We start from the raw sequence: 13,968 nt of genomic DNA, 5'->3' as shown, positions 1-13,968 counted from the left end.
TAATTTGGCCTTCAGAATAAGTGGGTCTTGAGTTATCCGTTCGTATATTAGTTGGTAGTGTGTTCCACATTTGAGGTCCTTGGACTGCAAATCTTCGTTCTCCTTTTGTCTTGTAGCGGGCCTTGGGGATTTGTACTAGATTTTGGTTAGTTGATCGGAGAACGCGATTAGGGTTGTGGTTTTTTATTTTCTCACATATTGGGGGGGGGGGGGGGGGCGATGCCTTGTACACATTTGTGCGTCAGACAGAGGGCCTTGAATGTGACTCAGTCTTTTATGGCCAGCCAGTGGAGGGACCTCAGGGATGGAGTGATTGATTCCCAGTTTTTTCTCCAGTTACCAGTCGTGCTGCCGTGTTTTGGACGACTTGTAGACGGGCAATCTGGTATTTTGGGAGTCCGAGGTAAAGGGAGTTTGCATTATCGAGCCTGGAGTTGATTATTGTTCCCACCACTACTGCGGTGTCTTTTTTCGGGATGAAGGGGACGAGTCTTCGCAGCAGGCGCAGAAGATGGTGAGATCCGCTGACTACTGACCCAATCTGAGCATCCATTGTCATGTCGGAGTCAAAAGTGACTCCGAGGCTTTTGACTTTGTTGCTAGAGGTGATGGTATGACCCAAGATGGGCGGGGGTGTTCATGTCGACCTTGCAAGACTCTTCCGTTTTGCGTGGAGCAGAAGGAATAAAGTCTGAGGGTATCAAACGTGGTCCAGCCTGTCCGGGTGGTCCCTTGGAGAATGTAGGTATGGTCCCTGGATGTGGGGAGCTGCCATCATGTCCGTGATATGTGGGGTCTCCGGATGTCGTATATATGTAATGGCATGGATGGTAGAAGGAATCCTAAGATAGTGTAGTATATTTGAATAAAATTGCGTTTATTGCATAAAAATTTAAACAAAACATGTATATCAGGGGTCTCAAACTCAAATTACCTGAGGGCCACAAGACAAGTTTTCATATGCCATGGGGGGCCGCATGCAAACTTTCAAACTTCAAAAACAGTACTAGTGTCAGCGAACACATTGGTAACCCCCAGCACTGGTGTCAGCGAGCGCATTATTACCACCAGCACTGGTGTAAGTCAGGGTTTGACAAATTTGCTTGGAATCTAGGAGCCAGCTAAAAACTTTAGGAGCCAGAAAACGCACCCCGTCCCGACGAGCTTGAGCGCAGAAGCGAACACATACGTGAGCAGCGCCCGCATATATAAACGGTGTTCAAACCACACATGTGAGGTATCGCCGCGATTGGTAGAGCAATAATTCTAGCCCTAGACCAAAACATGCAACCTGTAGATTTTTTTAAACGTCGCCTATGAAGATTTTAAAGGGTAAAAGTTTGTCGGCATTCCACGAGCGGACGAAATTTTGAAGCGTGACATGTTGGGTTTGAATTTACTCGGCGTAACATTATCTTTCATAATATTAAAAAAAATGGGGATAACTTTACTGTTGTCTTATTTTTTAATTAAAAAAAGTGTAATTTTTTCCTGAAAAATTGCGCTTGTAAGACCGCTGTGCAAATACTGCGTGACAAAGTATTGCAAAGATCGCCATTTTATTCTCTAGGGTGTTTGGATAAAAAATATATATAATGTTTGGGGGTTCTAATTAGAGGGAAGAAAATGGCCGTGAAAATAGTGAAAAATTACATTAGAATTGCTGTTTAACTTGTAATGCTTAACTTGTAATACCAACGGCCACCACCAGATGGCGCCAGCTCACACAAGGAAGAGCTGGGGACTTCACAAGGTCGCAAAGCCACGGCCTCAATTACCGGACATCATGGGCCCCCCGCGATCGAGCGGCGGGGGAGGTGGGGGCCTAGTCCGCTGCGATCCTGGGGAAAAGGCGCTCCCCGGACTAGGCCGAAGCCACGGCCTCACCTAAAACAGCAGGATGTTTTAGGCGAGGCTTCGGCCTAGTCCGCGGAGCGCCGGTGGAACAAAATTTAATTTTATTTTTTTGCCCACCTTCCAAGCCAAGTCGCCAGGACGCTATTTCTAGTCACCCTGGCGACCGGGATTTGTCGAGCCCTGATAATACAATGTATAAATAAAGTTAAGTATAAAAAATGACATTCAATTTAAAAATGTAGAGGAACACCTCCGAGGAACACACACTTTTTGTGCAACACAATCGATATCCCTGCGTATTCCAATAATAGAGGAATAATTCTAGGATTATCATTATGGCCCAATTCACGCCTGAGAGTTTTGTAGCTTGAATTTCCCAAATGCTCAACATACAAAAATTCCTTGGTTTTCGGTTGTGCCTGTTCACACCAGTGTCGCGTGGAGCTCAAAAAGGTTTACGCCTCTCTTGAGCTACGAGTGTTTTTGGCCCTAACAGACTTTAATGGCAGTGCCTAAAAAAATGTGTTTAAACCCACATCTTACATTCTATCCACCCCCCCCCCCCCTCCCCCAGTAGCTAGATTTGTATGGGTTAAAAATAATGCAAAAAAAATGCTTAAGCCTCAGAGACCTACAAAAATGCCTGAAAATTCTCAAACTGAAAATCAGCACAAGGCATATAACTTGGTCTGTAGGAGGTCCCTTGTGCCAATTCCTCTTCTGTTAATTTTATGAATTGCATCCATTAATGTGCCATTGTGTACAATTGTGATTGACCACTGATGTCGCATGGTACAGTGATTGGCTCTGTCTGTACTATGTGATCACTGTGATTCAGTGATACAGCAGGTGACAGTTTGCGCCGCTAGGGCACGCACCTGACAGATGTAATTTGACAGCCAACTAGGATAACCGTACTCCCTCTTGGCCGTTATTTTACAAGACTGGGAAAGGTATATTTTGTTTTACAGGAGAAACACTGCTATGGAGTCATACAAACTGTTTTTGCAGTCTTGTGCAATCTGCTTTCTCTGATTTCATTATTTCTAATCTATTTTCTCTGTCAGTAAGGTTAAAGTACTGGCTAATCCTATAATTCAGAAACTTTTAGACAGAAATCAGTGCAGACAGAACTGCAATACTCTATTACTGTGCTCTAGTAAATAGACTATACTGTATATACATTTTAAAATCTTTATTTCTGTGAGCATATTAAAGGGGTTGTAAAGGTAAAAATGTTTTTTCTTAAATAGCTTCCTTTACCTTGGTGCAGTCCTCCTTCACTTACCTCATTCTTAAATTTTGCTTTTAAATGTCCTTATTTCTTCTGAGAAATCCTCACTTCCTGTTCTTCTGTTTGTAACTACACACAGTAATGCAAGGTTTTCTCCCTATTTTTTCTTCCGTCTGCGGATCGGATGAACACGGACACACGGTCTGTGTTAATCCGATCCCCCCATAGGGGAGAGCGGAGAAAAGACAGGACACACGGAGCTGTGACGGACACATGGAGGCGGATCATTACTGATCCGCCCCATGTGAAAGGGCCCTTGGAGGTGTTTAGCCACATTGGCTTTGGCCGGCTGCTGGAAGGCACACGCTGCTGGACACTGGAACTATAAAATTCCTCTCTGGGAAGTCACGAACCACCAGCAGGTGATCCAGGTCATGGCATTTATTTTCTTTCTTTTACATCCGGTATACACATTCACTGAATAGGGAATTCAGGTTTAAGTGTAAAAGCATGAACAGTCAACATACTGTTTCTGTTGAAGTGTTGTCTCCATCAATTTGATTTTGTTTGATTGAAAGTTCATTAAAAGTGATTGAAATTGCCTGAAAACGGTAATGCGCATGGCCACCATTACTCTTTGTTCTGCCTTTATCAGTAGGAAAAAACTATTTAAACCGAGCTTGAATTTTCCAGTGCAATTATAGTGCTTCACCCCACTGAGTTTGAGATGATTGCATTGTAAAGTTTCTAATGTACAACAGTTTGACTTGAGAAGATATTCAGGTGTGGTTTGAAGCAGTTCAAATTTGATATAAAAAAATGAGAAGAACTGCAAGTTAAGATTTTGAAGATGCTTTCTGCTGACCTTTTGGCCTAGCTATGTTCTTTGCTTTACAGTGTTTGCTTTGTTTTGCTTGCCTTGTGAGCTATGATCTTGACCTGTTTTTTTCCTCCCCTGTAGACAAACTTGCTATTGAAGGCATAGTTGTACAGCGTGCTGAATGCAGGGCAGCAGCCAGTGAACACTACATGCAGATGAAGAGGTAAGCCATGAATTTACAGGTGTTGGTTATAATTAAAGCATGCATACCTATTGCTATAGTAAACTTTGAAATAAAGCCATGCCTGTGAAACAGCAGAATTATTCACATTTCACATGGATCTTCTGAGGTCTACAGGGAAATCAACATTTCTGGGAGTGTCAATCTTCCTCGTCGTCCACAACTCTCAAAGATGCCTCCTGCTGACCACCTTGTCACTGCAGCATGCACGTTGAATGTTTATAAAGTAAAGATTTTTTGTGCTCGAACGCGTGTGTGAAATGTTTGTTATTCTCACTTCAGCAGATGAAAATAAGCAAGTGAGATGGGAAATAATTAATTTAGTTGTGCAATAATTGTGCACACATAGATGTTCTCCTAAGAAAGCCAAAACTTTACCTTTTCTTTCTTAAAGGGGTTGTAAAGGTAAAAATGTTTTTCCCTAAATAGCTTCCTTTACCTTAGTGCTGTCCTCATTCACTTACCTCATCCTTCCTTTTAAATGTCCTTTTATTTCTTCTGAGAAATCCTCACTTCCCGTTCTTCTGTCTGTAACTCCACAAAGTAATGCAAGGCTTTCCCCCATGGTGTGGAGTGTCGTGCTCGCCCCCTCCCTTTAGGGGGAAGTGAGCGAGCAGGAGAGTCAGGACACCCACTAACACACAGCTCCTTTCTCTATCTGCAACGTAGAGAGAGTCCTGACTCTCCTGCTCGCCCCCTCAAGGGAGGGGGCGACCACGACACTCCACACCAGGGAGAAAGCCTTGCATTACTGTGTGGAGTTACAGACAGAAGAACAGGAAGTGAGAATTTCTCATAAGAAATAGACATTTAAAAGCAAAATCAAAGGATGAGGTAAGTGAAGGAGGACTGCACTAAGGTAAAGGAATCTATTTAGGGGAAAAAATGTTTACCTTTACAACCCCTTTTAAATATTCCGGTTTGATGTTTTTCAGCATTTTGGATTGACCGAGAACACTGTAGTTGTTCAATAGTGAAATTAATCCTCAAAAATACAACTTGCCTAATAATTTGTGTGTTTGGTGAGGCACTGGACCAATTGGACATCACAGGTGGGAAGGTTTTACTTCCAAAGTCCTATGCTGCATATATCCCCTGCCAGCTCTGCAGTGGGAACTGAGCGATCAGACACTGCTGATCCCTCAGTTCTCCCCCTCGGCTCTGAGCAAAGAGCTGGGACTGTCAGCGTCTCGCTGCACCTTCAGCGCTCACTGGTATCTAGGTGGATCTTGACCATGTGGTTGGGATCTTTTCAGACCCTGGACTGCCTCTGTGATGGCAGCAAACGGCGTGCTTTCAGCTGTCTGCTGAAAATGGGTCATAGGAGTGTAGAACGAACTGCACTCCTGTGATTCATAGGAGAAGTGTAGCCCAAAAAACTTTGGCTATGCTTCGCCTTTAAAAAAAATATGTGAACCCAACATATATTCCTTGCTTTGTTGGAAATCCTGTGTGTTCATGCCCGTCCCTCTGCTTTTCTATTAAAAACTGACCACACTAAGTAGAACACAGTGTGGTTAGTTCTCTAGCCGAGCTGGGAACTGAGTTTTCTCTCCTCCATTGATCAGACCTGTCCTGACAACCCCCATCCCCTGCAATAGCCATTCACTGGGAAGTTTTGTTTGCTGTTTCTCCTCCCCTAGCTCTTTTGTAGCTAAGAACAGGTGGTTTGTAATCACTTATTTAAAAAAAAATTGGTTAAAAAAAGTATTTAGATTTTTTTTTTTTTTATATATCTATGCACAAATGTTTGCCTTTAATTTATATTTTGAATTGGGTAATTTTTATAAGTTGAGGGTTAACATATACACTTTAATCACTACCAGGTTTTTTATTTTTTCTATGTAAATGGGGAAAAAAAAGTTAAGAAGCATTTTGGGGAAAAAACAAGTTTGTTATATACATTTTCAAAATAAATCTTTATTCATAAATTTAGGCCAAAATGTATTCTACTATATTTTTGTTAAAAATATCCCAAATTAGTGTATAGTCTGTGAGAAAGTTTACAAGCTATGGGGTAAAAAGGAAATGACACAGGGAAAAAGTATTGAACACGCTAACTAAAATGTATTTAATATTCCTTTTGGTATTATTGTTCTCCTACTAGCAATCCCGGTTGCAATTCTGCCAACTACGATGGGGCCCTTGTGGTTGCATCTAATTGTTGTTTCATGTTGAAGTCATTACTGTTCTTATTGTGTTATACGTTGGTAAGAGTCCCGCTGTGGGCGATAGCCATTGGCCTGACTCCTTACCCCAATGCACTTATGACTGTTTTTGGATTGTGACTTCTCCTGTTTGTTCCATCTGTTAAAATACCAATAAATATATTTTCAACTCTAAAATGTATTTAATACAGTTGCAAGAAAAAGTATGTAAACCCCTAGACTAATGACATCTCCAGGAACTAATTGGAGTGAGGTGTCAGCCAACTGGAGTCCAATCAATGAGATGAGATTGGAGGTGTTCGTTACAGCTGCCCTATAAAATAAAACACACACCAGTTCTGGGTTTTCTTTTCACAGGAAGCATTGCCTGATGTGAATGATGCCTCGCACAAAAGAGCTCTACGATTAAGAATTGTTGACTTGCATGAAGCTGGAAAGGGTTATAAAAAGTATCTCCAAAAGCCTTGCTGTTCATCAGTCCACAGTAAGACAAATTGTCTATAAATGGAGAAAGTTCAGTACTGCTGCTAACTCTCCCTAGGAGTGGCCGTCCTGTAAAGATGACTGCAAGAGCACAGCGCAGACTGCTCAATGAGGTGAAGAAGAATCCTAGAGTGTCAGCTTAAGACTTGCAAAAGTCTCTGGCATATGCTAACATACCTGTTAGCGAATCTACGATACACTAAACAAGAATGGATATCATGGGAGGATACCACAGAGGAAGCCACTGCTGTCCCAAAAAAACCCCCATTGCTGCACGTTTACAGTTTGCACAAGAGCACCTGGATGTTCCACAGCAATACTGGCAAAATATTCTGTGGACAGATGAAACCAAAGTTGAGTTTTTTGGAAGAAACACACAACACTATGTGTGGAGAAAAAGAGGCACAGCACACCAACATCAAAACCTCATCCCAACTGTGAAGTATGGTGATGGGGGCATCATGGTTTGTGGCTGCTTTGCTGCGTCAGGGCCTGGACGGATTGCTATCATCGAAGGAAAATTGAATTCCCAAGTTTATCAGGAGAACCTAAGGCCATCTGTCCACCAGCTAAAGCTCAACATAAGATGGGTGTTGCAACAGGACGATGACTCAAAGCATAGAAGTAAATCAACAGAATGGCTTAAACAGAAGAAAATGCGCCTTTTGGAGTGGTCCAGTCAGAGTCCTGACCTCAACTCGATTTGAGATGCTGTGGCTTGACCTCAAGAAAGTGATTCACACCAGATATCCCAAGAATATTGCTGAACTGAAACGGTTCTGTAAAGAGGAATGGTCAAGAATTACTCCTGACCGTTGTGCACATCTGATCTGCAACTACAGGAAACGTTTGGTTGAAGTTATTGCCGCCAAAGGAGGTTCAACCAGTTATTAAATCCAAGGGTTCACATACTTTTTCCACATGCGCTGTGAATGTTTACATGGTGTGTTCAATAAAAACATGGTAACATTTAATTCTTTGTTATTAGTTTAAGCAGACTGTGATTGTCTATTGTTGTGACTTAGATGAAGGTCAGATCACATTTTATGACCAATTTGTGCAGAAATCCATATCATTCCAAAAAAGTACCTTTTCTTGCAACTGTACTTCGTGCTAAATTATATATTGGTAGGGACAGCTTCAAAGTGCCTCCTGTGTCTAGTCGCATGCACTGCTCAGGTGTGATTTTGGCCCATTCTTCCACACTGTCTTCATATTCTGAAGGTTCTGTGGGCCTCTTCTTTAGTTCTTTCTTTAGATTTTCAATTGGATTCAAGTCAGCTGACTCACTCAAACGTCCCTTCCAGGCCAGGAGAGTGGAACGCATGCTATGTGCTGAACAGTAACCACATCTCCAGAGAAGCTGGGCCAATGGCCTTAGTGATGCCAGTTCTGTCATACTGACAGGATCTTATTCTATGAGGAGTTTTCTCTTTTCATACACTGCCCACTGCACACTGTTTATCCCTGGAGCCCCAGAGCCAGCATTGGAGGACATCCACTATAGAGGAGACACCAGAGGATATAACATTGGGATTGGTCCCCATTAAATGACCTACAGGCACGGTAGACTCTTTTTGCTATAAGGCACAGGAGTCCAACTCACCTGTTGAGTGTGGATCTTTACACTACCCCCGGGAGGTGGATGCATTGACACCGAGGGGACACGGAGCGCTCCAGCAAAAGACTGTTTTGCACAAATTATCACTGTATGCACTTTAAACTATTGTCACTTTGGTGGACACGGATGGGTGTCACGCGTGTATCTCACATTTTTGTTCATGGCCAATTTATTTCTTTTGAGGAACTGAGGGCACGTACTGTTATATTACAGCAGAGCTGTCTGTTCAGATACATGTCTCTCCGCCATGCGGTGCGGACTCAATTTGGGGGTCTGACCCTGGAGCTCACGGAATCGCCTTTAGAGGCGCTCATGTCATATTCAGATATCGAGAAACTGATTACAACGTTCTACACTCGCCTCCAGGCGGCGGGGGTTAAACCCTTTCAGGTCGCCAGACGGAAGTGGGAGGTGGACATTCCGGGGCTGTCTGAGGAGGGGTGGGAGGAGGCCTCGGAGGCGTGCTTCCTTGATCTTGTGGGATTAAGTGATCAGTATGTACAGTTCAAATTTATCCATCAGCTACACTATACTCCTGCCAGATTGACCCGCATGGGTCTGATGTCTAGTGCTTCCTGTCCCAGGTGTGACTCCACTGAGGCTGATTATCTACACATGTTCTGGTCATGCCCTGCTGTTGTGCCATACTGGAGGGACTTGTTCGCTTTTTTTAAGGACAATCTACATGTATCGGTTTCTCTTACTCCGGAAACTGGATTGTTGGGGGTGCTTAATGACTCTGTACCTACAACTCATGCTCGAATTCTGATAAGAATTGTATTGTTCTATGCCAGAAAGTTGATATTGTTGCATTGGAAGAGCACTTCTGCACCGGACATCCAAATGCTATACCGTATGGTTAACAAAGTTTTACCCATGTTTAAGTGTATATATAAGGGCAGGGCTTGTCACAAAAAGTTCAGCAAGATCTGGCAACCCTGGCTGGATATAGCGGACTCCTTCTGGAAGGACACCCCGCTATCCCAGTCATAAACGGCTGCGGGTGGGGGGTGGGCGTGGGGGGCTCTGATGGTCGCAGGGGGGAGAGAGAGGAGCGGTGTGGGGTCTGGATGTGGGGGAGGGGGAGGGGAGGGTAGGGATGTCTGTATGAGATGTAGGGGTGTGTGGGTGTGTGGGTGTGTATGGAGGTGTGTGCTTGGAGGGGTATGCATGGTTGGGGGTTCTATCCGTTATCTCCAGAGGTTGTTGGTTTCTTATGACCGTGGGGCAAATCTGACCCTATTAGGGTGCCCCGTAGATTATTATCCCTCCGTTGAGGGGATGGGGTGTTTAAATCTCAGGAAGGGGTAATGGCTTATTGTGTAAGAATGTTTGACCTGTGAGTCATCCTATGGCGTTACTGTAGCGACAATTGTACATCACTATTTGTTGAATGTGAATGTTGAAAATCAATAAAACATTTTCCAAAAAAAAAAACTATTGTCACTTTATTATATTGATGTATCATTAATTTAAAAAAAAAAATTATCGTGACGGCGACATTATGGCGGACACTTGACGCTATTTTGGAACCATTGTCATTTATACAGCGATCAGTGCTATAAAAATGCACTGATTACTGTGTAAATGACACTGGCAGGGAAGGGGTTAACCACTAGGGGTCTAGGAAGGGGTTAAGTGTGTCCTAGGGAGTGCAGAACAGGGAAATGTCTTGTTTACACAGGCACCCCCCATTCTGCAGCTCCGTGACATGATCACGGGACACCGGTGGACATCGAATTTGCAGGTCCCACGGTCACGGAGCTTGCGGCAGGGGCGAACGCGCACCCACACGGCGGCCGATCTAACCACTTAAGCCCCGGACCATTTTGTAGCTAAAGGACCAGGCCACTTTTTGAGATTCGGCACTGCGTCACTTTAACTGACAATTGGGCGGTCATGCGACGTGGCTCCCAAACAAAATTGACGTCCTTTTTTTTTCCCTACAAATAGAGCTTTTTTTGGTGGTATTTGATCACCTCTGCGGTTTTTATTTTTTGGGCTATGAACAAAAATAGAGCGACAATTTTGAAAATAATTCAATATTTTTAACTTTTTGCTATAATAAATATCCCCCAAAAATATATATAAAAAACTTTTTTTTCCCTCAGTTTAGGCCGATACATATTCTTTTACATATTTTTGAAAAAAAAAATCGCAATAAGCTTTTATTGATCGGTTTGCGCAAAAGTTCTAGCATCTACAAAATAGGGAATAGTTTTTTATGGCATTTTTATTAATAATTTATTTTTACTAGTAATGGCGGCGATCAGCAATTTTTATCGTGACTGCGACATTATGGTGGACACATTTTTGGGACCATTGTCATTTTTACAGCGATCAGTGCTATAAAAATGCACTGATTACTGTGAAAATGACACTGGCAGTGAAGGGGTTAACCACTAGGTGGCGCTGTAGGGGTTAAGTGTGCCCTAGTGTGTGATTCTTACTGTAGGGGGTGCGGCCTGGCGTAACACATCACTGACAGGGAACAGACGATCACTGCCACTAGGAAGAACAGGGAAAGGTTTGTTTACACTTGCCTCTCCCTGTTCTTCAGCTCTGTGATTTTTTTTCTTTTTTTTTTGTCACAAGTTTTTGAAAAATTAAACTTATTTTTGTTTTACACAAAGTTGTCAATTGAATAAGATATTTCTCCCATACAGCATGGGCATACTTAGAATTACACCCCAAAACACATTCTGCTACTACTGTTGAGTATGTCAATACCACATGTAAGATTTTATTCATGGCCAGGACTGATTATGTACCAGACATTGTATCTTGTGTTTCACACAAATCAGCCAATTACTACTGTATGTCAAAACCAATGTACTGTAATAGTTGCTATATACGAGTGGTCAGGGAACATAGCTTAGTGTAGTGTCTCCTACAGAAGCCCCTGTTCTATAACCCAAGAAAGCCTAGTCTACTGATATATGACTGTCTCCAGGAATGCCAAGTTCACTGGTCAGGAAGTACAGGAGTCTTAAGAAGGGAAGGACAAGCGTTCCTGTGGTCCCAAGAGTGCAGTTGTCCACAGGGGATGTCTAGGACTGGTGTCTTGCAGGAACACATTCAGTTAGATAAGCAAATGGGTCGGTTCAGGCTCAGGCAGATACCTGGTCCGCATTCAGACAAAGGATCTGTCCAGGCAACAGACAGAAATGTGGTCAATACATTGGGGGGGTAGCAAAACCATGCAGTTTAGCCACAGGTTTTCCACCGCTCAACCACTACCCCTTTTAGCTGCAGAGACAGTGGCTGGGGGTGTACATCTGCCATGTCTCTGACTTGGCAGATAGATGTGGATAGAATGTTGTTTAGATGGTTAAAATTGATGGGAAGATGGATGGAGCCAAATACAGGACCATTCTGGAAGAAAACCTGATGGAGTCTGCAAAAGACCTAAGACTTGGATGGAGAGTTGTCTTCCAACAAGACAATGATCCAAAACATAAAGCAAAATCTACAATTGAATGGTTCACAAATAAACATATCCAGGTGTTAGAATGGCCAAGTCAAAGTCCAGACCTGAATCCAATCGAGAATCTGTGGAAAGAACTGAAAACTGCTGTTCAGAAATGCTCTCCATCCAACCTCACTGAGCTTGAGCTGTTTTGTAGGGAGGAATGGGCAAAAATTTCAGTCTCTCTATGTGCAAAACTGATAGAGACATACCCTAAGCGACTTACAGCTGTAATCGCAGCAAAAGGTGGCTGAATAATTTTGTACGTCTAATTTTTCAGTTTTTTATTTGTTAAAGTTTGAAATATCCAATACATTTCGTTCCACTTCATGATTGTGTCCCACTTGTTGTTGATTCTTCAAAAAAAATACAGTTTTATATCTTTGAAGCCTGAAATGTGGCAAAAGGTCGCAAAGTTCAAGGGGGCCGAATACTTTCGCAAGGCACTGTATATTACAGGTTGGCCCAGATTTATCCCACACAATCTGTTCTAAGTGCCAACAGGTGGTTGGAACATACTTCCATGTCATCTAGGACTGCCAAGCTATCCAGGATTTCTTTAGGACAGTGGTGACCGATATCAATGTATTTATCACTCAGTGTTGATGGATGCCGAAATGCTTATTTTAGGTATCACCAAGTCAGTGACACATTCCACGCATACAAAACTCTTATTGTTTTATCTGTGTTTCTATGCCAGAAAGGTACTTCTACAGAGCTGAAAGTCGGTGACTCCTCCTACAGTTGCCCAGTGGCACATGCTGGTAGACTCTGTGCTGGCCTTGTATAAACTCACATACATGGGTTGCAAATGTCCCCAAAAATTTGAAAAGGTGTGGAAATCATGGGTCGCTGCCAGGTCGCTCAATATCTAGACTCAGGTTTATTGATGTGTGGAATGCTGGTGCCTCCTTTTAAAGTGGAAGTAAACCCTCCTATTTTCAGCCAAGGAAGCTGCCATCTTTGCCTCTGTTTTATTCTGCAACTGTCATGATGCTGCACATGTGATCCGTTATGAAACCAGCCATTGGATAGTTTGACAGTTTGGTTGAGAGCACAAGCAAATGTGTCATCTAGCATTTCCGGGATGCCGGGAATGTTAACTGTTTTTTAAACTATCAAATTGATGGGTTTACTTCCGCTTTAAGGCTAAACTGGGTTTCGGTTCTTGTGATCTAGAACACATTATGTTGGCAACACTTACCTGGTGTAGGCCCCTGTTAGTTTTAGTCCTCCCTTGGTACACCCATCTCTCCCTCCTTCCCATCTGACTTTTCCCCTCAATTAGTTCCTGCCCCCTGTAAATGTTGATAACTATTATCGGTACCCTGTGAACCAGGTGCATCCGTGGCACCTCTCGGCTTCTTGAGGAAGTTCCTAGACAGCAACAAAATCTGTGATGACTAATTAACACTCTTGTTCAATGTATTCGCCTTCTGTTCATTTTGCTTCAGACCTCATAATGTCCAGCAATATACCACTGTATATACCTACTTCTGTTACCTGTGTCTCATATACCTCATTATTTGATGGTCAAGTTGTACATATGCCTCCTCCAATAATTATATATATATATATATATATATATATATATATATATATATATATATATAATCGTTTTTTACATAATGCAACAGCCACAAGTCCAAGTAGGACACTCAACGTTTGAGGTGGTTTATTCTTCCAAAGCAAATACACTTTTTTGCAAACTGGTACTGACTAGTATTCCAATGTTTTTCCATCAGTTAGCTAATGCGACTCCACCACTGATGTAGAAGGGCAAACAAGAATGCGATGCAGGCGACTGACATACTTTTTTATCAACTTTGATAGTTAGGATGCCGGCAGGTAGGAGGCTGTAATGGTGCAGAATGAAAACCTGTGACTTGGTGTAGCCAAAAAGGCAGCCTTCATCCACATGCTGGCTTGTACATAATTTTTAGGCATTTTGCCAAGGCACCCCTCAAACTTTAAGGCACCTTGATTGAAAAAAGCTGGTGTAGAGTTTTCCCAATTCAATAATTTGTGAGGCAGCCAGTATGTATGTGTCTTTTTCCTGTGCCTGGTTGAGGTGG

At 42.7% G+C, this 13,968-nt stretch overlaps 1 protein-coding gene across 1 annotated transcript in view; it reads left to right on the top strand.

Annotated features, from left to right (window-relative positions):
* Positions 1-13,968, top strand: part of GTF2F2 (general transcription factor IIF subunit 2) — a 235,278-nt gene that overhangs the window by 130,820 nt on the left and 90,490 nt on the right. The window contains exon 6 of the mRNA XM_040341279.1: positions 4,053-4,134. Within this exon, the coding sequence (XP_040197213.1) occupies positions 4,053-4,134 (82 nt within the window). The remainder of the gene's footprint in view (positions 1-4,052; positions 4,135-13,968) is intronic.

This window comes from Rana temporaria, chromosome 2 (assembly GCF_905171775.1).
Source record: "Rana temporaria chromosome 2, aRanTem1.1, whole genome shotgun sequence".
In the NCBI taxonomy this organism is placed as follows: domain Eukaryota; kingdom Metazoa; phylum Chordata; class Amphibia; order Anura; family Ranidae; genus Rana; species Rana temporaria.
Note: the sequence above shows the minus strand (reverse complement) of the source record. Positions and strands in the feature narration are given on the sequence as shown.